This window comes from Triplophysa dalaica, chromosome 13, assembly GCF_015846415.1.
Source record: "Triplophysa dalaica isolate WHDGS20190420 chromosome 13, ASM1584641v1, whole genome shotgun sequence".
Classification (NCBI taxonomy): Eukaryota; Metazoa; Chordata; class Actinopteri; order Cypriniformes; family Nemacheilidae; genus Triplophysa; species Triplophysa dalaica.
Window position 1 is genome coordinate 23,203,579 of NC_079554.1, and position 25,000 is coordinate 23,228,578.

Consider the following 25,000-nt stretch of genomic DNA (forward strand, 5'->3'; position numbering starts at 1 on the left):
TGGATCAACGCTATGTTTGGAGGAGGAAGAACAAGGCCTATGAAGAAAAGAACACCTTGCCTACTGTGAAGCATGGCGGGGGGTCAATCATGCTTTGGGGCTGTTTTGCTTCTGCAGGTACTGGGAAGCTTCAGCGTGTGCAAGGTACCATGAATTCTCTTCAGTACCAGGAGATATTGGAGGACAATGTGATGCAGTCCGTCACAAACCTGAGGCTTGGAAGACGTTGGACCTTTCAACAGGACAATGATCCCAAGCATACCTCCAAGTCCACTAGAGCTTGGTTGCAGATTAAAGGCTGGAACATTTTGAAGTGGCCATCGCAGTCACCAGACTTAAATCCGATTGAGAACCTCTGGTGGGACTTAAAGAAAGCAGTTGCAGTGCGCAAGCCTAAGAATGTGACTGAAATGTAGCTTCAGCGCTAGTTCTGCCAGGAAGACTCAATCCTGTATCACTCATTGCCAATCATCACCCAACCAATCACCTTCCAACATGGAACATAAAAGATCGCCACTTACCCCTTCCTATGTCCGCAGTCGGAGCAACGTGATTAGCCCCACCATCCTCCCCACCACCACCAGGAGGTCCCTGTCAATATAACCCCAGGGGGGTTGGCTACGCCCCCGCCTTACCATCTCAAGGCGGGAAGTGGAGGACTTCTTGGCCCTCCGGATGCGAGCCACGGACAGGGCCTACCCCAAAGAACTGTTACCATCTTTATTATAACCATATATATTCTGTCTATCAGCTGTCAAATAAATGTCGAATACTCAACTTTGGCCTTCCGAGTCTTTCTGGTAGAACTGGAGGCTTTTGCCCATGATGAATGGGCGAAGATACCCGTAGATCGCTGCAAGACACTTGTGTCAAGCTATGCTTCACGTTTAAAAGCTGTTATAACTGTAAAAGGATGCTGTACTAAGTACTAAGATTGAATGTCACTTGGGGGTTGAATAAAACTGATAATGATGTGAGCTCAGAAAAGACATTTGTGGTTATTTCATTATAAATGTTATGTTATATTTGTATGACCTACACGTGCCTCTTTGATTTAATTGTAAGCAGGATGACTGAATGATCATAATCAATGTCAAACCGACCAAAACAATCAATTTCAGTGGGGGTTGAATAATTTTGAACACAACTGTATCAACATTAAAAATAAACTATTCAAATATAAAATGACAAAATCAAATACCAAACTTGTTAAAACTTTAACTTAAATTAACACAAAAAAATCAAAAAATAAAAGCTCATTTAAAATATGAATACAACTCAAATCAAAACTATAATAACTCTGGCGTGAAGCAGTGGATTAAGTGTGATTTCTAACAGATAAAAGGGTTTAAATGACACGAGCATAACAACAGCCCTCAACACTTATGCAACATACACTGGACACACTGCTGCACATGTCTTTAACATACACACAGAATGGAAATGTCCTAAAAGCGAATTGTGTTTTATTAACTGAGTGTTATATGTGAGCTTAGCATCATGACTGTGTGTGTGTGTGTGTGTGTTCAGTGTGTGTGGTAAGGGGACAAAATGTCCCCACAGATGGCAATATCCAAAATCCTTGTGGGGAAACTTTTTGGTCCCCATGAGGAAACAGGTTTATAAATCATACAGAATTAACTTTTTTGAAAATGTAAAGAGCAGAAATTGTTGCGTGATTGTGAGGTTTAGGGGTAGAGAATATGACACAGTTTGTACAGTATAAAAACCACTGTGTTTTACTCTCCCCATAAAACATGGAAACCCAACATGTGTTTGTCTGTGTGTGTGTGTGTGTGTGTTTGTCAGTGTGTATGCATGTGTTTGTGTGCGTGTGTGTGTGTGTGTTTGTGAGTGTGTATGCATGTGTGTGTCAGTGGGACGGTGTTGATCTTTAGTTCATAGAAGAGATATTTGTAGGATGTGATTGTTTCTTCTCATCTTAATGTGTTTCTCTTGTAGACTATCGTCCGTGGCAGCCGGCCGCCCAAAGACGCGTCCATCAACGGTCTGCTGGAGGAGTTCGACAACATCTCTGTGACTCGCTCCAACTCTCTGAGAAAAGAGAGTCCGCCCGGGGTCCATCAGGCCGGCACCAACAAACTGCTGTCGGCTTCGGCGGTGAGCGCAGTCGGTCCGGAGGAGAATGGCTTCACCCCTCACTACGGCCGTTACTCCTGCGATCTGGACAGCAGCAAGGACTTCTCGCTGGAGCCGTACCGCGACAAAGGCGTCCACGACGGGGAGTGGGCGGTGGCACGGCACTACCGTTTCTCTCTCAAACACAACGGTCATCCCATCCGCAGTCCCTTCTACCCCGACGCCATGCCACAGAAGTCTTCAGACTACGCCAAGATGCCTCCGGACTACCACGCCTACCTGGAGAGCCGACGGGAGTACTACCGAGCGTCTCTGGGCGGATCCAGTCAGGATTACAGGGAGCAGGCGCTGGGAACGCCGTCTCGGGTGTCCGTCCGCAGCGAGCAGGGGAATTATCCCGACGGAGACTGGGCATACGGAGCGCCTCACAGAGACGATTATGAAAAGAGACCCAAGTCATCCTACGTCCGTCAGACCAGTCCCCAGCCGGCCATTCGGCAGCGCTCCAGGTCAGGTTCTGGCCTGCAGGAGCCCGGTCTGCCGTACGGGATGGGTGTGTTTAAAAGTGGCGCGCAGGGGCCGTACAGCTCCTACACCTACCCCAGACTCTCAGAGAACACCTCCTCTCTCATCATAGGAAAGGTAAAACTCACCTTGCTTCTGTGTCTCACGCCTCCTGATGTTGTGTTCTTGTGAGCGTAGTGAAGAGAAATAACTGACAGAAACATAGAATACATTAGTGCACGTTTGCAATATAGTGACAACAGTCTAAAACACCACAACATGATGTTTGTAATACACACACACTCTTAAAGGGCTCTTAGGCATGGACACGTGTTGTTCTGTGTCTTTGGTGTGTTATTAGTTGCTCATGCTTGTATTAGACACATAAAGTTGCAGAAATGAAAGTGTGTGAACAAAAGATGCATTCTATATAAAAGTGAATGAAACACCTGGTCCACAACACCACACATATACGTTAGTTAGTGGTCTGATGTGACCTGAGACCGTACAAATGTAGACACAAGTAAGGTGGTGTACCTGTCAGTACAATTGAAGAGGAACCTGATGTTCCAAATATGGTCAGAGGCGTTACATTTCCCTCACACACTTGCAGTATCCCACCAATCACTACACACTGGTGAACCGACCAATCACAGCACACCTTGCTTTTCATAGCCATGAGGTTTGTCAAAAATACAAAGAGGAGAAACAAACATGCACGTGTGTGGAAAATACAGCGTTTTGAACCTTAAATCCTGTTTACACATTACAATACATCTAAAACAAACCAGAATATTCCTTTAGCCATGTCATATGACACCTTTAAAGTACACGCTGAGGTACAGTTCCCTCATCATTTATTCATCCTCAGCTGAATGAGTTTCTTTCTTCTTCAGAACAAAACAGAAGATATTTTGAAGAATCATGATGATGGGCTCTATGCATGAGGGACTTGTGTGTTTCACAGGTTGTGGAGACTTAAATGAGAAAAGAGTTTACAGACGTACAGTATTTTTAATGATGCTTTCATAAGTTATCATTTGGTTATCATCAGTGTGTGTGTGTGCTGTTTTATTTGACAGAACGCATGACAACACTCAGTGATTTATGAACCTTTCTCAGTAAGAGAAACAGTGCTGAGTGACACCAGGAATATTTCTTGTGTGTGTATTTGTGTAAAGATCTTTGTGTCATCACAGCAGAAACACAACTCAACCGATAATGTGATGTGCTGTTGTGTTTTTGGTCTCATTGACTGGATATTAATGCTCATTTATCACATCAGAGCTTCTCAATAATAGAAAGTGAGTATTACACAGAGATAATTACAGCTGTGAAAGATTGAATGTGTTCTCTCCACCCCTGCAGCTCTGTGTGTGTGTGTGTGTGTGTGTGTGTGTGTGTTTGTGTGTTATCTGGGTTGTGTGATAGATCTGATGTCAGTTGTTAATGTAGTGGAGCGTGAACAGTGCCGGTCCGCCGGAGACATCAGATCACTCATGAGACGACTTCAGGAATCAATTAATGGAGTTCCAGCACATCATTCCCATCACACAAACACAAACTCCAGGAGTGAACACACAAACAACACAATGACAACTCAACACAGTTCGGTGCTCCTGAAAGGGTTTTATTCAGAGGTCACTGTGAGTCACGTGCTGGACGGGTCACTTTGAGTTTCAGGAGTGTGCTCGGGGACGACGGGTCAGGATCTCTGATGTTGTGCTACTTTCCTTTTCTGCAGCGCTTGCATAAAAACCGCTGGCACAGAATTCAATTTCACACTCCACTTGTGTTGTTGATTACGCTGCCAAATTCAGATGAATGTGTGTTTAAGGGACATGGATCAGCCACGCGCGCGTGTGTGTGTGTGTGTGCGGGGGACTCCTCTGTGGCGGGATGATTGATGAAACGCGTCCGCTGTCGTAATTACACGTCCAGTTCTCCACATGACACACGCTTGCTCTCACTTTCTCATAATAAGAGCCTGCGTGGCATGGCGTGTCGTGTCTTCTTTGTGTGCTCGTGGGCGCGCTGACTGAGACTGCTTCAATCCACCGCCCGCTGCCATTTCTTCATCTTCTCTGGCTGCTATTTTCTGCATTGAACACACCTCCGCTCACATGCGTGATCATTGTCGTGTGGCGTCGGTTGTTTGAGCTTTTACACTGATTCATGACTCTGCTTTGGTGTTAAACAGGGCGAGTACGACAGAGCGACTCGTGACGGGAGTCCGCAGGCACCCGGGGTGGAGACGTGTCCTCGCGGCCCCTTCAGACTACCTCAGAGCCACGGCAAGCCCGCTTACCCGCCCGGTTTCCAGTACCCGCCGCCCTTCCACTACAAACCTTCACCTTATCACCACCCCCCGTCACAGCCCAGCCCACCCTACACCCCGCAGGGCGCTCACTCTCAGCCCTCCTCTCCTAATATTCCTCCCGGGGCGTATCCTCCGCCCAGCTGGGGCTCATCTTCAGAGCAGCCGCCCTCTCGGGTGTCCCACGAGCAGTTCCGGGCGGCGCTGCAGCTGGTGGTGAACCCGGGCGACCCGCGGGAGTACCTGGACAACTTCCTGAAGATCGGAGAGGGTTCCACGGGCATCGTGTGCATCGCCACCGAGAAGCACAGCGGCAAACAGGTGGCGGTCAAAAAGATGGACCTGAGGAAACAGCAGCGACGAGAACTTCTCTTCAATGAGGTGAGAGCTGTCCATCACTGTGATGTTTGTGTGTGTGTGTGTTCTTCATCATCATCATCATCCGCTCGTGACACGCGTTTGTGTTTGCAGGTGGTTATCATGCGTGACTATCATCATGAGAATGTGGTGGACATGTATAACAGTTATCTGGTGGGTGACGAGCTCTGGGTGGTGATGGAGTTTTTAGAGGGCGGAGCTTTGACTGACATTGTCACTCATACCAGGTAAGAACGAACACACCGATGATGACGACTTCACCGGATCGGTTAGGGACCAGAATAGTTGTGCGTTAAGAGCTTTGTTGTTCTTAATAACAGCCTGTGTGTGTGTGTAATTACAGTCATTGGTTGTGTGTTATGCGGTGAGAGTGTAATAACAGCGTTCATAGACACAGAGACACCTCCAGACTCTTCATTACACTCACAGGAGGCAGATTGCTGAAAAACCCACGCACACACACATACAAACACACACACACACATACAACACACACACATACACATACAAACACACATACAAACACACACACACACACATACAAACACACACACACACACACACAAACACACACACACACACATACACATACAACACACACACACACACACACACACAAACACACACACACACACATACACATACAACACACACACACACACACACACACACACACAAACAAACACACACACACACATACAACACACACATACACATACAAACACACACACACACACACATACAACACACACACATATAACACACACATTCACATACAAACACACACACACACACACACATACAACACACACACATACACTTACAACACATACAAACACACACACATCCTAACACATGTGTTAGGTATGTGTGTTAGGATGTGTATGCGGTGTTTGTGCGTGCGTGTGTCTTTGTGTGTTTTTTTATATGTGTATGTGTGTGTTAATGTGTGTGTGTGTGTTAGGTATGTGTGTTAGGATGTGTGTGTCTGTGTGTGTTTGTATGTGTATGTGTGTGTGTTGTATGTGTGTGTGTGTGTTTGTATGTGTGTGTGTGTGTGTGTGTGTTAGGGTGTGTGTGTGTGTGTGTGTGTGTGTTAGGTATGTGTGTGTGTGTGCGTGGGTTTGTGTGTGTATTTCTGTGTGTGTGTGTGTGTGTGTTAGGTATGTGTGTGTGTGTGTGCGTGGGTTTGTATGTGTATGTGTGTGTGTTAGGTATGTGTGTTAGGATGTGTGTGCGGTGTGTGTGTGTGTCTGTGTGTGTTTGTATGTGTATGTGTGTGTGTGTGTGTGTGTGTGTGTGTGTGTGTGTATGTGTGTTAGGGTGTGTGTGTGTGTGTTAGGTATGTGTGTTAGGATGTGTGTGCGGCGTGTGTGTGTCTGTGTGTGTTTGTATGTGTATGTGTGTGTGTGTGTTAGGTATGTGTTTTAGGATGTGTGTGTCTGTGTGTGTTTGTATGTGTATGTGTGTGTGTGTGTGTGTTAGGTATGTGTGTTAGAATGTGTGTGCGGTGTGTGTGTGTGTGTCTGTGTGTGTTTGTATGTGTATGTGTATGTGTGTGTGTGTGTGTTAGGGTGTGTATGTGTGTGTTTGTGTTAGGTATGTGTGTTAGGATGTGTGTGTCTGTGTGTGTTTGTATGTGTATGTGTGTGTGTGTGTGTTAGGTATGTGTGTTAGGATGTGTGTGCGGTGTGTGTGTGTGTCTGTGTGTGTGTGTTTGTATGTGTATGTGTATGTGTGTGTGTGTGTGTTAGGGTGTGTGTGTGAGGTATGTGTGTTAGGATTTGTGTGCGGTGTGTGTGTGTGTCTGTGTGTGTTTGTATGTGTATGTGTGTGTGTGTGTGTGTGTTAGGGTGTGTGTGTGTGTTAGGTATGTGTGTGTGTGTGTGTGTGCGTGGGTTTGTGTGTGTATTTCTGTGTGTGTGTTAGGTATGTGTGTTTAGGATGTGTGTGCGGTGTGTGTCGTGTGTGTTTGTATGTGTATGTGTGTGTGTGTGTGTGTTAGGGTGTGTGTGTGTGTGTGTGTTAGGTATGTGTGTGTGTGTGTGTGTGTGCGTGGGTTTTGTGTGTGTTTTCTGTGTGTGTGTGTGTGTTAGGTATGTGTGTTAGGATGTGTGTGCGGTGTGTGTGTGTGTGTGTGTTTGTATGTGTTGTGTGTGTGTGTGTGTGTGTGTTAGGGTGTGTGTGTGTGTGTTAGGTATGTGTGTTAGGATGTGTGTGCGGTGTGTGTGTGTGTGTGTGTCTGTGTGTGTTTGTATGTGTATGTGTGTGTGTGTGTGTGTGTGTGTGTGTGTGTGTTAGGGTGTGTGTGTGTGTGTTAGGTATGTGTGTGTGTGTGTGTGTGTGCGTGGGTTTGTGTGTGTATTTCTGTGTGTGTGTGTGTGTGTGTGTTAGGTATGTGTGTTAGGATGTGTGTGCGGTGTGTGTCTGTGTGTGTTTGTATGTGTATGTGTGTGTGTGTGTGTGTTAGGGTGTGTGTGTGTGTGTTAGGTATGTGTGTGTGTGTGTGCGTGGGTTTGTGTGTGTATTTCTGTGTGTGTGTGTGTGTGTGTGTGTTAGGTATGTGTGTAGGATGTGTGTGCGGTGTGTGTGTGTGTGTGTGTTTGTATGTGTATGTGTGTGTGTGTGTGTGTGTGTGTGTGTGTGTTAGGGTGTGTGTGTGTGTGTGTGTGTGTAGGTATGTGTGTTAGGATGTGTGTGCGGTGTGTGTGTGTGTCTGTGTGTGTTTGTATGTGTATGTGTGTGTGTGTGTGTGTGTGTTAGGGTGTGTGTGTGTGTGTTAGGTATGTGTGTGTGTGTGCGTGGGTTTGTGTGTGTATTTCTGTGTGTGTGTGTGTGTGTTAGGTATGTGTGTTAGGATGTGTGTGCGGTGTGTGTGCGTGCTACAGTTTCAAGACCTCACAAAGAGCATAATAGCAGTATTTCCTGATGAGGAAAACAGTTTTAAAATAAAAACATGTTTATTAGATCACGTAAAACTGCAGAAGAAGAGTTGAGATCAGAGCTCCTGGGGCCTCACTAAAAAAACCTTACAAAACGTCCTAAATGTGATTTTACGATCATTTCTCAAAATGTGTACATGTGATTCATAGAACGAACATACACACAGAACACGCGTGTACTCCTCTCTATCAGATGTGAAGTCTAGAAATCACTAATGATGGTGAGACACTTTCAGATCTCCAGTTTAAACCATGTGTAATAAATGTCATGATGTGGTAAAGATCACCTCTCACCATCTAATCCTTTAACAGCAGCAAGAAAGACTTATGTTTCCAGAAACCTGCAGCACTCAGACAAATAAAAGTGTGCACTTCTGCTCAGACCCTGATGTGACACTAAACACTTTCCACGTCAAAGACCCTTTTTATAAATATGAACGTTGTCGTGGATTTCTGCGATCAAATCTGTGCGTACGCATGTTTTATAAATGAGGCCGCTGCTTTCTGAGAATGTCTGACACTGAGATATGTGATGGGGTGATGGTTTGGTTTCAGGATGAACGAGGAGCAGATCGCTACAGTGTGTGTGTCTGTGTTGAGAGCTCTGTCATATCTGCACACACAGGGTGTGATCCACAGAGACATCAAGAGCGATTCAATCCTCCTGACCAGTGACGGACGGGTGAGAGGCTTTTACTCTGACAAACATTTGTGAGCAGACATTGTCATTATTCTGTCCAGTGAAGCACAGAGAAGTTCTCCAGACGTCTGTCTCTACCTGATGATGATGATTACATTACCTGCATACACATAAATGAGAAAATCATCAGTCTCCTAACAACTGGTGCGTGCGTGTGTTGATTGTTTTGTTTGTTGTCTGACTGCCGCTGTTGTTCTTCCTCAGATCAAACTCTCAGATTTTGGCTTCTGCGCTCAAGTGTCTAAAGATGTTCCTAAGAGAAAGTCTCTGGTGGGGACGCCGTACTGGATGGCACCTGAAGTCATCTCCAGATTACCATACGGCACTGAGGTAGAACCTCAAACCACACGTCACACTACACAACTCACACAAGAGCTGCGTCTGAATTCACTCACGTGTTCACTCGTGCACTATTCCCTATACAGTGAATGCTAAATAGTCCACTATATGGGGAAGAAGTGAATGAAGATGAGTGAATAAGTTCAGACCCTGATGTAATATATCCTCCGTCTGACAGCACTGTCGCTTATATTACACCTGTGTGACGTCACGGATTGTTTTGTAAAATGGTAAAGTTCATTTTGACATTATTTCTCACGTTTATTGTATTAGTTTATTCTCTTTATTAAAAACAATTACATTTATTGTGTTGAATAAAATGACTTAAAACACTGCTATGTATAACATTCATTTAACGTGTTTATTCTCAAAAAGAAGAAAGCAACTGTTACTGTTACTTGTAAAAGTACCTTTCCTGTAGCTCAGTGGTAAGAGCATTGCGTTAACAACGCAAGGTTGTGGGTTCGATCCCAGGGGATTGCACATACCTATGTAAAATGTATAGGATAAAGCAATGTATGTCGCTTTGGATAAAAGTGTCTGCCAAATGCCTAAATGTAAATGTAACTGTCAAAAACAACAAACACAAGTGTTAACACACATTGGCATTAAGGGTAACTCTCCTCCAGCTGGTTCTGAATCTTCTGATCAGACCGTTGATTGGCGTTGTATCATGGGAAATATGAGTGAGCGAGTGCACATCGGATGAAGGCATTGTGGGTAAAAAGTAGTGAACAAATGTAAAGTGAGTCGTTTACTAAGAATTCGGACAACACTACAAAATAGCGGACACCTGATATAGTGCACTACATAGGAGATAGGGGGCGAATTCAGACACAACTAAGATCTCTTGACAACACCTTTAGACCAACACAGATCTTTTATTATTCATGTCATAAACTCTTCTGTGACATGTGTTTAAATGTTATTGTGATGACATTTGATTCTGTCCATGATTTTCCGCAGTTTTTCAGATTCATCATCATCTTCATCATCTTATATAATAAAATATAAAAAAAACATTCATGTTAAATATCATAAGTGTTGTGTTATATGAGATCACATTCCAGCGAAACACACAACGGTCTGCATGATGTTGATGTTTGTGTTGTGTCAGGTGGACATCTGGTCTCTGGGCATCATGGTGATCGAGATGGTTGATGGAGAGCCGCCGTACTTCAATGAACCTCCACTGCAGGCTATGAGACGCATAAGAGACAACCTTCCTCCTCGACTCAAAGAGCCACATAAGGTCAGCGGCAGACCTCCAGTACAGTTTAAAATCAATATTCACGATTGAACATTTCTCTTCTTTCATGGTAGTGTTACATTACATTCAGTGTGATTCATTTATGTACAGAATATGTTCAGTTAAACCTTGAAGGAGATGAATTCCATGAAAACAAAGAGTTTTGGTTTCTTCATTGTAGAGAGATTCAAAGTAGGGAAGGAAGAAGACGGGTAACGGAAGACATTTAAACATTTAATAAAGTAATAACAGCCGACCGCAGGCGAACAAAACAATAAATACAAATACAAACATGTTCAGGCCCGGTCCTCTCTCTTCGACGGTCCGGTCGCTCGTTCTCTTATATGCTCCCGATCTCCTACGTGATTTGAGACCGGTGCGCACACAGCTGGCACTCATTAACAATTACTCACCGGTCTCGCCCCGCCTACTCCACTACAGTCATGTTTCAGATATCGTGATGCTGTCATGTGGTGTAATCGGTCATGTGTTTTGTCATCTTTTTTCAGTGATGTGTTTCCATCAATAAACTGAAGCAAATACTCAAAGATATCTCGGTCACACGCTAACGTCTGTGCTTTGGGTTTGTTTGTGACAGGTGTCGTCTGTTCTTCAAGCGTTTCTGGACCTGATGTTGGTGAGAGAGCCGTCTCAGCGCGCTTCGGCTCAAGACCTTCTGCAGCACCCCTTCCTAAAGCTGTCGGGACCCCCGTCCTGTATCGTGCCCCTCATGAGACATTACAGACTCCACTGAAGTCCCAGTGACACACGTGACCGTCTCTTGACTTGAATAGATGTGAACTGTACAGACAGACTCTGGTGTAGAGTGATCCCGTAGGACAGCTGCTCAATACATCACCTTACTAAACATCCTCTTAGTTTTGCCCTTTTGTCTTCTCACCCTAACAACAAAAAGATGTATTTTAGAGCAATTGTAAGTTTTACTTGTACAGTTTTGATAAAGCACAGTATTTTTGTTGTGATGTTAACACAGTGAACTGAACAGTATTACATAGAATCTGAAGGTTTCTGCAAAAAAGAACTCAATAAAAAGTCTTTCCTACTGTTTATATTTCTTTTTCTTTTTTTGATATGGTCATCTGTTGCAGAAACATTATTTGGGAATATATTTATTTATTCTACATTTGCAGATGTTCCTGTAGGCGCGTTGAAGGTCGTGCCGGACGTGTTTTTATTTCTATTTCTCTCATTTGTGCTCATGTTTGGAGAGCTGTATGGAGAGCACCGTTGGCTGTATATTACACCAGAGATGCAATAGCAAAACAAGACATGTCACATAAAAACATCTTCACATTGTATTTTCATGAAACCTTGAGCAATATTTACATTTTGGACTCAATAATAGATCACAGTATATGAGTGTAAACGGTCTCTGTGACGTCTCACCTGTGTCTCAGTGCTCACTGTGATCTGTAAATATCAAAGTGGGTTTCTGACATAACCTGTAGGAGCTCACCTCACGTTGCGTTTGCAAAGAGCTATTGCATGTCTTCTCACTAAAGCTGAATTCAATAAAAAACAAAAATATGTTTAACGTCATGTGTTGTGTTTTCAAATAGATTTTGTCACCTTGCAATAAAGAAAAATACAAATAAAGTCATGGGGCCTCATTTATAAAACGTCCGCATGCACAGATTTGATCGTAAAGTGTGCGTACGCAGAAATCCACCAAACGTTCATATTCATAAAAGCAATATTTTCCGGGGGAAATTGCTCAAATATAAGTCATTCTTTCCGCTCGTAAATAATATCATGACATTAATTACACATGGTTTAAAGCTGGAGATCTGAAAGTGTGCAGCTGCGCACAATCTCACCATCATTAGTGATTTCCTGACTACACATCTGAGATGCTGCGTACACGAGTGTTCTGTGCGTATGTTCGTTCTATGAATCACATGTACACAGAAATCATCGTAAAATCACATATAGGACGGTTTGTAAGGTTTTCTAAGTGAGGCCCCAGATTCCTGCTGACGAACATGTGAACTAGACAATATATTTAGCACTGCCTTTATGCTTAATTTGAACAAAACAAAAATGATTCATCCTAGAATTTAAAATAATCCCTTTCAATGTAACTCTTTGTCTATACACGTCAACACATAATGATGACCCTAACTTCATGTTTTAAAGTAAATGCTTGTGTTGCTCTATTTTGTTTAAATTCATGTTTTGAAAGATGTCTGGACGTAATGCTGAAGAGTGTTTCAGTATTGATGATGATAGTTCATTGAACACATGAAATATGAGGACAGGGACTTGATGATTTCCATTATAACAGTATTTTTCTTTATCAGAGAAGCAAAACCAATAACAACAGTTTAGTGTTTGTCTCATAATCATATCACAGTTACTTCCAAAACAACAATAATCCTAGAGGATTAGAGAACTATGAAGGGCTGTAATGTCAATTTACAATTTTGATGTAATCTGTGAAGAACTTTAATTGCAGATGTACAGGAACACAGAGACATGTAAAGATCATTTGAGCAGTAATAATACTGTCCCCAAGAATCGCATGGAGTGATAAACCAACTCAGTCTCACGGCAGTTTGTGGAAAAGACACGAGGTTTAGAACCTGATCATTCATCTTCATGGACACAAATATCCCCATTTCAACCTAAAGTGAGAAACTCTTCTCCCAGATCTCCTTGAGACCACACCGCGAGGAGCATTGTGAAGAACAGAAGACTGCATGTTTTTGTAGGTGATGTTTTAATAAGGAAGAAATGACTCACGTAATTGACTTTCGTGTTTATTTCCTCATAAAGCAGTTTCTCACACAGATCTCAGGTCAGCGTCTGACCGCTCAATACTCTTATTGATCTGAAGCTCATTTGTTTGAATGCAGTTAGGAGATGTTGGTGTCCAGGTGCTTGTATTGATCTTTCATTCATCTACTCGTCATGTTCTATTCTCACCAGCATTCAGATAAATGTCTGAACCTTCAGTCTGTTAACGCTCGAAGAGTAAAGATCATCTACAGCTTCTGAAGACAGCTTGTGTTATTTTACAAAGACACAAACAAAACACATCTACACAATGGTTCAAACGTATTTATGATTGAAAAAATAATGATCAAAAGAAAACTTGATACACCCTTATCACAGATAAATTCTTCAGTATTATTAGTTTTTCTCTTATATCGTGTAAATCTTCATTATTTCATTAGTACTTTATGTCATTTTTCAAGCATCTCAATGGCTCTATTTTTATACACTGACATTCATGTCATCCACAACAGAATTACAGTATGACAGTGATTCAACATCTTTTGATGCTAATAACACTACAAGACATTAGACAGGCGAGCCGCTTATAAAAGTAAAGGGAGCGTGACGTCAGCGCGGTGACGTTCACATGTTCTTGTAGAGCGAGCGGTCTCGCGGGAGCTGCGGCTGCTGTTGTGCGGTCAGTTTCAGGTGGAAATGATAAACGGAGATGGTGATGACGATGATGAGACCGAGGATAAGACCCAACACCAGAGGCAGCATTTGTTCCAGCTGCTCCCGCTGGTCTGTTATGCATTTATACGCTGCAGGAGAAGACAAACAACACTTCACATGCTGCAGATCAACAACACAACATCTGGCCCATCAATATATATACAGTACATACAGTGCGAGAGACAAACTTCACAAAACAAAGCTCAGGAATCATTGTTCTGGGATCCAAAAATAAATCTTTCAAAATCTGACTTCATTTGATGTTCTCGTACAGTGAACACACCGAATGTCTTTAAGCGGCTTCATAAACATCAATGAATCTCATGAACGTTTCACCCTGGAGACACAAATAAATCATGATTTACATACCGTGTTTTAGTTTATTACTGTGATGCACAAAAACAGATTTATATATTCTTCCTCAAATCAAATCAATCTCTGCATTTTAAACACACACACGCATGTCTCCATCTCCATTGAGACAGTCCATAGGCGTAATGTTTTTATACTGTCCAAACTGTATATTTTATCCCCTAAACCTAAAGATCATAGAAAATTGTTTTCAGATAAAAAAAAAAGATTATACGATTTTTGCGCGCACACACACACACACGTCTGGTTTATTATCTCTATGGGGTCAGTCCATAGGTGTAATGATGTTTATACTCTACAAACTGTTTCTTTTATCCCCTAAACATAAAAAACCTAGAAAACATTTAAGCATTTTTAGATTTTCAAAAAATATTGTTCAGTACAATTAATAAGCTTTATTGCCCATAAGGACCTCAATTTTGGTCCCACAGTGACTTGAGTCCCCATGAGTTGGTGTGTATTCAGGTTAAGGTCCCCATCTAGAAATAAAAACATGTCCACACACACACACACACACACACACACACACACACACACACACACACGCACACACACTGTCTATTATGAAAACAGATTTCTCAACTGAATCAACCTCACAGGATTTTATCTGTTACTGACCAGTGTTGGGTGTCACTAGTGACTAAGTCTTTAATTACTGTCATTTAATCACTTTTCCCTTGAAGTCAAGTTAGAGATTACTCTTGTTTTTTCTGTAATTTAATTACAGTTACTTCAGATGTCATTAAACTAAATACTGTGTAATATATTTAATAGTGGAAATGACATCACAATTATAAGTCTAACTTTAAAATGTATGCTTTAATGTATTATTCTCACATTTGTACACTATGGTCAGTTAAAAATAATTATTTATGTAGTTATTTATTATTTATTTGAATGAATTTATTATTCAGTCGTTTCATGTCTATCTTTGAATCAATTCAAATTGAAGTTGATGTTGGATATAGAAAAGTAGGGGAGAGTCATTAGAGATTCATTTGTTCAGTAATCTAATGACACTATTGAATATGAAATTAGTAACCATTAAATGATTACTATAACAGGAGAGAATTTGATCATAAAAATGAAATAAAAATGTTTAGTTGAGATGACGGTGTTAAAGTGTGAGCAGATATGACAATGAAACGAGGTTTGGTTCCTTTACTGATTTGAAACCGCAGTAAACCCTCAGAGCCAATAGGACGAGGTCTTTCAGATCACCTTCAGTTCACGGGTCGCTGAACACACAGATCAAATATATGTGCTAAAAGCTAAAACCCACAAGAACTCCCGCTGAGCAGAAGATGAGATCTCACATGAACTCATTCTCACATCTCACGCACCGACTGAAGCAGGAGAAACATCAGCACGGTGTCTGCTGTCAGGGTGAAACGTTCTGCAGGTTTGCACATGAGTGTGTTCGTTTGTGTGTTTGCTCATTCTCTTACGTTCACTGAATATGAAGTCGCTCTGGATGTCGAAGGCCTGAACCTGGATGTCGTACAGCGAGACTGTGACTCCCTTCTGATGATCCGTGGAGATCAACGTGAGCGTTTGTTGAGCCGCACACACATATGAACGGCCGGCCGGAGTCACGAGAGCTGACAGACGGTGTGTGCTGGCCGTGTGTTTCCCCGCTGGACACAAACACACATCACAACATCACAATCCACATTCATCAAATGCCCATTTCTCAAATATGTCACTCTGTGTTTTTCTGCAACATCATGACACCGTTATGCAAACCTTCATATGTGATTATAGTTTGTTTAATACTAGAGATAAATAAAAATAGATTACGTGCAAAAGATCAAAAAAATAAACGCTGGAAAAGCACTGAAACTGATAAAGAAACTGATGAATTCTGCATGAAGGTGATGATGATGATGATGTCGCAGCACTGCAGCAGAAAGAACAATGAGCTTTAGTGTCTCAAGAAAGATTAAATCTAGTTAAAAACATATGAAGATGAATTGATTATGAATATTTTAAGTTACTGGAACAAATGAAGTGTACATTTGTGAATGATGAAGAACTATTATTATTATTATTTATTACATTCATCATATTAAAGTGACCATGACAACTTTAACATTTGTGATTCTTACTCACGGTTGTAAGCGTTTACAAAGTGTGTAATCTCTGATGTGTCATAAACCAGCTGAACCTTATTGATCTTCCACACTTCAGATTCTTCAGCATTACCATCACTGCCCATCATGCGATTCTCCTACAACACACACACACCTGACTGTGACCGTTAAATGTAACTTAAATAAACTCAAAATGATTTGCGTGTTTAATATTGTGTCACCTTTAGCAGATGTGTTAAATATCGTCACACAATAGTTTTTCACGCTTTACTGTGTGTGTGTGTGTGTGTGTGTGTGTGTGTGTGTGTAAAACCCAGGCATGCGATTAATGCACGACATGATGTGCGTGAATCATGTGAAAACTGAGCTCACCTTCAAGAAAAAGATGCGGAACGTGAACGCGCTATTAACCCACGAGATGTGCAGCTCAGACTCACGCGCGCCGCATTTCCCCGCGATCTCAGCGCCGCGCGGGATCGACACAGTTGTCTGCTCCGTTATTAACTACACACAATCGTATAATTGCACATAATAATCAAACAAAAACCCACAACCATTACATACTTTCATTAGAAACACTTTGACAAACAATAGAATAATCAGTTCAGTTGAAGTTATTGAAGTAAAACTTAAAGAAAAGATAAAAGCTCATAAAACCAGTTTCTACGAGCTAATAAATGAACACAATCAGAATGTTATGAGATGTTATTTTATTTTATTTTAAAAGAAGACACACAATTGAACATTGAGAATATGAACGAAAGTAGTGTTGTGCTCTTTTTTATTATAGTCAAGAACAAAATGAGAGATGAGTGTTGTGCGCTTACATCGATTCCGTTGAGCGCGAGCACGTCAAACGGGATGAGAAATTTCACCGCAAACTCCGCCATCAGGCACGTGCTCCCGTTCTCCCGAACTACAAAAATATCCCGATCTGGATTCGGTGAGAGTCCGGACAGATTCTCGACTTCAGCTTCAGCGGAGACTCGTGACAGAGCGCCTGCACATCAATCAAATCAACTTTATTAACTCAAAGCGTCACATTTAGACTTTTGCTAGACTTCTGTAATAATCTGATTCACTCGTTCCGTCTTTTTACTTTATTTGTAAGTCAATTCAAAAGAAAAAGAAAATTGCCGATTGAATGTAAACGAAAGATTAAAGTCTCGAGCGAGTCACGAGGAGTAAAAACGCAGATTCAGCAGAACTTACAGAGAAGACAAATGAGAACTGCAGCGTCCGACTCCATCACGAATCACGACCAGCACAAACACGAGCTGAAGAAAATCCCCGTAAAGATCCTCGTGTGGTCCGGTTCTCCCGCAGATCTTCAGCACATCGCAGACGCAGCAGACGCAGGTGCGCGTGACTTACTCCTCGCGCAGCATCTCTCACAGGCAGAAGGTGAAAAGACGCACAGAAGTGCAGAGACGCAGCTGCATCGCTCTGCTCGTGAAGTTTATCGGACAGTCTGATCCCGCAATGCCGTTCGTGCATCTGTGGTCGCAGCTGCGGCTGTAATGCGTTAACACTCCCCCCCCCCCCACACACACACACACCCAACCGACACAACCCACGCACTCAATGTCTGTATCTGTTTCTATCGTTTATAATCAATGAAATAACCAGAAAGTAAACACACAGCGCATTTAAATAGTCTAAACAAACATGTATCTCACTAAAAACATATTTAATGATGATCTCGGTCTCACAGCAGCTCAATGTTGTGCATTCTCATCTCCTTCAACCTTTCTACAGAAAATGACACACATAATAACACAATATCGACTGGATGAAACTATGAAAAACTATTGACAAGTGCAAGATTTTAAATGTATCGACCTTTTACAATATATGACAATTATATAATTATATATGGTGAAGATTTGTGCTTTTGATTTATTTTTTGCACAGCAGCAGCATTCACAACAGCAGCTCGAGCTGTGTGCGCGCGCATCAGACCGCAGCTCGCGCTCTCTCCTCCCGTCCTGCGTCACACGATCAGAAGTCGGAAGTGGTTTTAAAGTGAAAATCAAACTCACACTTCACAGCACTGATGCTGTCTACGCTCGGTTTGTTCCCGACCTGAGGATGATTCTTCGTCTCTGATCTCGGGATGCTCCGTCCGTCTGGTTCTGAAGCTTCGGCCCGCGTCGCGTGAGCCTCACGTGACTCTTTGACGATCTTTTTAAATTCTGGAAAAGTGAATCTCCTCAAGAGTTTAGTACCGAGTGAAGTTAAGGTGCCGTGAGGAGCAGCTGTGGGCGGAGGATCGTCTGCAGTTTTGGGGCTTTTCATCACAGTTTTGCTTCTGCGTAAAGACGTCAGACGCTCGGTGGCCGGTGGCGCGAGAACGCAGGTGGGTAAACTGCATCTCTTCTGATAATAACTGTCATCAAAGCGTCTGATGGGAACATCGAAAGGTCTCTCGAGGTGGTCTCGTTCTTCTCTGGCACTTTTTGCAATAGGAGTCAACAGAATGCCAAGAGGACCTGATGGAGACACACAGCATCTTGAGGGAGTCTTGAAGGGCCTGGGGGAGTAAATCACTGAGTTTCTGAACAAGGGCGTCTTGGTGGACACTCGTCCTTCATGTTTTGGGTGTTTTGGGGAGAGTTTCTCAGGAGGTTTTGGGGTTAAAGCACCAGAGAACGTGAGGCTTTGTGATGATGATGAAACCTCACTTTCCTTCTCATATTCCTCGATTGAGTCCATCGACTGGATTCTGTTCCGTAAACCCACCAGCAGCTGATGCTCACGTTCAGTTGAAGTTTCTCTCGAGCGGATCTCACTGCGCTCAAAGAACTTCTCTTCATCTTCACTGATGTTCACAGTGGAATGTTGTTCACACACGACATAAGGGTGAATCTTCTTGGAGTTGCTCACCAGAGCCCGTAAACATTCGGTGTGTCTGAGATATCTGGCCACCTCCACCGCAGAATTGCCCACTTTGTTCTGCCGGTGGATTTGAAGACCCAGTCTTTTGAAAGCTCGCGCCAGGAACTCCACAACTGACGAACGTCCGGCAGCGACGGCGTACATGAGAGCCGTGTTTCCCCAGCTGTCTGCCATCTCGGGGTCGGCGTTGTTTTTCACCAGGATCTTCACAGCGTCAAGACATCCCGTCTCGCAGGCATAACTCAGCGCCGTACGGCCGCTCTCATCCGGGCAGTTCACGCTTGCACCCCGCTGCAACAGAAGATTCATAAACCTGCCCCTCGCCTGCTCGTCCTGGAGAAACACGGCAGAGATGAGAGGCGTCTGCGTCCCGTCCGTCTTGGAGTCGATGATTTCACCATCCAGTGCATCTAAAATAAATCTGGTGAGGTGGATCTTATCTTTAGAGATGGCGTCCAGAAGGAATCTGGTGTTGGTTTTGGAGCTGCTTGGGTCCGAGAGGTTCATCGTGCTGACGTTCAACACCAACCTGTCTCCCAAACACATCTCTTGGCCTTTTATAAGCCGTGAAGCGTTGGAGTTGCCACGACAACTAGAATATCATTAGTAGAATGTGTTGTTGTGAAGTGGATGGGCTGATTATATACCCGGCTTTCAGAGATTCAATGATGTGAATATATTTGCCAATTACTGCATGTGATTGTTGAGTCCTATCACTGACAAACAACACAAGATTATCAACACACACACACACACACACACACACACACACACACACACACAAACGCTTTCTTCTCAAGCACATCACTGATGATAGCGGCGTCCACAGAAGAGCGGTTCAGCATCACTCGCTTCAACACACGCTCAAGGTTTCATTGAACATCTGGGAGAGTTTATTGGTACACATACTATAAAACAGTATTAAAGTAGCAGGAGAACAACAGGTTGTGTTTTTGTTGAGTATTGTGATTACAAGAAGTTTGACAAATACAATAGAAATACAAAAGCACTCACAGCGGTCCACAGAGAAGCTACGAGAGGTCTGGACACAGATCCACAAGATCATAGCAACAGAAAACATTCAGCTAGTGCAAAAAGCTTCTAAGAAACAAAATATAGTCTAAAACTACTCACTCTATTTCATAATATATATATATATATATCTTTATATATGCATCTTTATAGAAACAAACCCCTTATTTTGGCATTATATCAGCTTGTAAAATAATATAAACATCCTACCCGACATGTGGTGGCACATTTGTTTGCGATGGTGTTTTAAAATGGTTCAATCACTTTGCTTTCACACGAGATATGTGGGACAACGCCAAACACTTAATAACATGAACATGAGAAAAAGAAAAGAGACAAACCAACAATAACCATTAGAACCAGTTCCCATTCATCCCCAAACCATCAGAACGGCCCAAAACACCACAAACCAAAATAAATAAAAACAGAAAATACAATTCAGTGTCCAAGAGGAACGTTCAGCGTGTGTGATCACATCCGTCTCATATGTTAAGATTTCACCCGTCATTGGCCGTACACTTTGGACTGTCAGGAGCCAAACGGTCTTCAAACAGGTCCAGTACACAACCCACAGCATTTTAAAACCTCTAAAAACAAACCAATGCTGAATAAAACTGCCTGTGAGTCTTGTATCTAAAACACATAAATAAAGCCATGATAAATGAGGACGGGTGTGTGTCTGTACAGTGTGTGTGAGACGCGTCCGTACAGTGTGTGTGTGAGACGCTTTACATTCTTACTGTACAGAGATAGAGAGACGCTACTGTAATGCTCTGCTACATATTCAAAGATCCTCGGACATCCTATCACATATAGAAAGAGCGCTTCATTCACACAATACAAACTAGATCTGCTCTTAATCGGATTGGTCCGTTTGCTGCTACGGTTACTAGCTCAGCAATGATGATGATGATGAACGCACACGTGCATGTCTTGTGTGTGTGTGTGTCCTCACGAAATTGTGCTGGAGAACGGTGCCGCGTGACGCGGCAGTCAAACCAGAGGGAGCGGGTGGAGCTACGGTCCGACCTGGAAGCCGGTGATTGGCTGGACACAGCTGCAGAAGCGGGGGGGAGTGGGTGGAGTTTCAGCTGAGGTAGGGTGAGGGGGCGGAGTTACAGGACTGCAGAGGTGAAAGGGAACAGCAGATCTGTGAGGGTGTCAGTTGACGCTCGGAGGGTTTACACCACTGTGGCTGGTCTGCGGTCCATCTCCTCCTCCAGCTTCAGCATCTTCTGCAGGTCTCTGGCCTAAACACAAACACGATCAACACACACCTTCATAAAAAACATCACAACTACATTCCTGTACAAGACTCAAAACCAACAATAAACCATACAGCAAAGGATTGTGGGTAATAACTATGTCATGAACCCCGAATCAGCTTCGTACATGAATGCATCCTTCAGAGGGAAGATGACCCCGGAATGCATTGCAACAAAAACGGCTGAGTAAGCTAGGGGTGAGTGATTGTGTTTTGATATGAACCCTACCTTCAGTCGGACACTTGGCACGATGGGATTTCAAAAGCTGTTCAAAGAAAAGGCAAATCATATTAAAATGAAAATATGAGCAACAAAAGATCAACAGAAAAGAAAGCCATGAAACGATGTGAGCGATGACATCAGCGGGTTCAAGAAGTCAAGTGTGAGACGTCCAACCTGCTCGTTGAATTTCTCCAGCTTCTCCAGCTGGTCTCTCTGTGTCTTCTGTTGTTGCTCCATTTCTTTCGCCTGTTTCATGGCCAACTGCACAACACACACAGACGAGAGACGTGAAGTCTTACTTTGATTGATGTGGACCTTTCCAGTGAGTTAGAATGAAACCTTAACCTAAAATCAATCATGGTAGTTAATCTACAACAACAAACCCTTTTTCTTTCTTCCAGGAATTTTTTGGTATTACTGCTGTTTAACTCTCGAACCCTCCTGCGAGAGAGCAGAAAAGAGGTTTGTCAAATGATGATGACACAACGGATGATAATGATGATGTTTGAAACGGTGAAGAGTTCCAGCACCTCTCGCGCTCCGCTTTGTTTTTAATGCTCTTGTCCTGACTGATGGCTTTGCTGTTCTCCATAGACGTCTTGGCCTGGTTCCCCTTCATCTCTTTGCTCTGCCTGTTATTGAATCACACAAACACAAACACATATTTACACAATCATCATTCCAACCGCTCACAGAAGCGCCTGAGAATCGTGAGGATGAGGAATGGCTCTTTCACATGGAGATCCCGCTGGAGAAAGAGTTCTCTGCATAATGAATGCAGACACTACACGCAGAGAGACTCATGCAACATTCATGTGTGTTTATTATGGGCTGCCGTGTATCTCTAATGATAATGACAAGCAAAAGCACAATAAAGATGATCACAGAGGTGCAGATGAAGAGAATATATGAATCTAACCTCTCGTGAATGAGTTTGAGCTGCAGCGTCTGTTGCTCGTGAACGCTAGCCAGCAGCTTCTTCAAGACCTCACACTGCTGTGTCACGTGAGCGTCCTTCACTTCCTGTTCCTCTGTACTGTGACCGTTGATCATCTCCGACCACTCTTTAGTCTGCTGGGCTACTATGTTTTTCACCTGCAGACGGGTAGAAACACGTCAGTTTGTCCAGATCTGTGTCGGGCGGTAAATGATTTCACCCTTTAAACGTCTCCACAGCTACAGCATTGAATCCAGACATTCAAAATAACTTTATTCAATCAAACCTTTTCTTTGTGGCCTGTGGTAAGCATCTCCACCTTTATCGCTGTTTCTTTCTTTAACTCCGAGCAGTTGTTTTCTCTAAAATAAAGAGGAAAAAACGTCCCTGACCTTTAACACCGAGGTCACTCCTCTAAACAAATCTGCATTTGTCTAGAAAAATGACATTGACTTTAAAATAGTGCACGCACGCACGCACACACACGCACAAACACACACACACACACACACACACACAATCACCCATCTGAAGACATACAGTAAATAATGTCCTTTTCCGTCACTGATGTGTTTAAAAGTGAGATGAGATGACAGTACCCTCTCTTTTTGATGGCTTTCTCCAGAAGTCTCTCCAGAGTAAACTTCTCTTTGTCATGTTGAGCCACCAGTTTATCCACTTGAGTACAGTGAGATTTCTGCACAGCGTTGTGTTCCTGAAATAACAGAAGAACTAAATCATCATCTGTGGAGAAGAGTCACAGGCGTCTGGAGAAGAGCTGAAGAGACATTCACCTTAGTGTGACGTTTCTTTAAGGTGTTGAGCTCCTTCTGCTGCTTTTTCACCAGTTTAATGAAGCTCTACAGGGACATTGTTATCGATTCATATATTAATAAAAGAGCAGATGTTCTGTGAACGAGTAGATTATCTAAAACATGTCAAATGTGTTCTCTCAGATTAGTTTCATTAGGAGCGGATTATCAGGCTTGACGCAGTTACTGATGCAGAATAATCCAGTGTGAGAGTCTTACCTTCATCTGTTTCAGATCTTCAATGTTCACCTGATTTACAACAGCAGAATGATCTGGAAAAACACAACAAACACTTTAATTTATGAACACTGTACAGAATCTACATAAGAAGAGTTGGATTCTCACCGCGTTTGTTCTCTGTGATGTTGTTCTGTGCAGCGTTCATGTCTGAGCTGGTCTGATGAGTCACGTTACTCTTGACTTTCTTATCCGTCTTGAGGCATTCGTTGGGCACGTCTGCTATATCGCTCTACACCAAAAACCACATCAGACTCGCACGAAAAACAAACACCCATGCTCCAAACACAGACATGTGTAAATATAAACGCACCGTTTCAATGCCGAGAGCTCGCATCTGATCGGCACGCTTCTCTGCAATAGTGAGGAACTTCTTTGGATCAGAAAGAGCGTCTACGATAGCTGAAGAACACAAGACACATAAATAATCAAATCAACATCTTAATGAACCAAAGAGAGCACACGTCACTCCTCTGTTCATTAAGCTACACTCTACATTGGCTTCCCGTAGTAGCTCGCATCAAATTCAAGACTCTGCTCCTGGCCTACAAGACCACTACTGGTTCGGCACCACCTTATCTTAAATCGTTAATGCAGACATATGTACCCGCCAGATCCCTGCGCTCTGCAAACGAACGACGTCTTGTGGTCCCATCCCATAAAGGTAAAAAATCTCTCTCGCGCACCTTCTCCGGATCTGTTCCACCTATGTGGAATGATCTGCCCGCTGCTACAAGATCTGCAGATTCTGTAGCCATCTTTAAGAAACGCCTGAAAACACATCTCTTCCGCCAACATCTGACTGATCTGTTCTGACTCTTTTCTTCTCTACTCTTTTCTTCTCTACTCTTAAAAAAATGTATGAATGAATGGTTCCGTATACTGTGTCAGGCTATATGAGACTAGTCTTCTTTTTGATTGCACTTATGCTTTTGTTGTACTTATGCTGTCCTAATTGCTTCCATTATCTACCCCACTTGTAAGTCGCTTTGGATAAAAGCGTCTGCTAAATGACTAAATGTAAATGTAAATGTCAACAGCTCATGGGCTTCAATGAAGGATCACACAGGAGCATCATGGGAGAATTTACATTCTGTTTAATGTATATATTCAGTCATTCATCTGGTAGATT

The 25,000-nt window shown here is 42.9% G+C and overlaps 3 protein-coding genes across 7 annotated transcripts in view; 1 reads left to right on the forward strand and 2 right to left on the reverse strand.

Annotated features, from left to right (window-relative positions):
- pak5 (p21 protein (Cdc42/Rac)-activated kinase 5) overlaps window positions 1-12,108 on the forward strand; it is a 47,002-nt gene extending 34,894 nt beyond the window's left edge. For 3 of the 5 annotated variants that reach the window (XM_056765025.1, XM_056765026.1, XM_056765024.1), the window contains exons 4-10: window positions 1,963-2,742; window positions 4,805-5,302; window positions 5,393-5,526; window positions 8,797-8,923; window positions 9,146-9,271; window positions 10,398-10,532; window positions 11,128-12,108. In XM_056765025.1, the coding sequence (XP_056621003.1) occupies window positions 1,963-2,742; window positions 4,805-5,302; window positions 5,393-5,526; window positions 8,797-8,923; window positions 9,146-9,271; window positions 10,398-10,532; window positions 11,128-11,283 (1,956 nt within the window). In that variant the 3' untranslated portion in view covers window positions 11,284-12,108. The remainder of the gene's footprint in view (window positions 1-1,962; window positions 2,743-4,804; window positions 5,303-5,392; window positions 5,527-8,796; window positions 8,924-9,145; window positions 9,272-10,397; window positions 10,533-11,127) is intronic. The other 2 variants (XM_056765023.1, XM_056765027.1) reach the window with 1 other exon arrangement.
- A 1,484-nt stretch (window positions 12,109-13,592) lies between these two features.
- Window positions 13,593-19,998, reverse strand: lamp5 (lysosomal associated membrane protein family member 5). The gene is made up of 6 exons (XM_056763801.1): window positions 18,469-19,998; window positions 17,293-17,465; window positions 16,838-16,969; window positions 16,485-16,602; window positions 15,821-16,009; window positions 13,593-14,089 (listed from the first exon to the last, which is right to left on the reverse strand). Exons 1-6 carry the CDS (start codon window positions 19,907-19,909, stop codon window positions 13,911-13,913), a joined length of 2,232 nt encoding a protein of 743 aa, XP_056619779.1. The 5' UTR covers window positions 19,910-19,998; the 3' UTR covers window positions 13,593-13,910.
- A 244-nt stretch (window positions 19,999-20,242) lies between these two features.
- The window catches only part of LOC130433993 (1-phosphatidylinositol 4,5-bisphosphate phosphodiesterase beta-4-like), a 40,081-nt gene continuing 35,323 nt past the window's right edge, over window positions 20,243-25,000 (reverse strand). Inside the window, 12 exon segments of the mRNA XM_056763802.1 lie at window positions 20,243-21,645; window positions 21,889-21,925; window positions 22,057-22,143; window positions 22,266-22,323; window positions 22,413-22,514; window positions 22,802-22,977; window positions 23,106-23,181; window positions 23,419-23,534; window positions 23,614-23,679; window positions 23,851-23,903; window positions 23,977-24,100; window positions 24,182-24,270. Coding sequence (XP_056619780.1) covers window positions 21,557-21,645; window positions 21,889-21,925; window positions 22,057-22,143; window positions 22,266-22,323; window positions 22,413-22,514; window positions 22,802-22,977; window positions 23,106-23,181; window positions 23,419-23,534; window positions 23,614-23,679; window positions 23,851-23,903; window positions 23,977-24,100; window positions 24,182-24,270 — 1,073 coding nt within the window. The 3' untranslated portion in view covers window positions 20,243-21,556.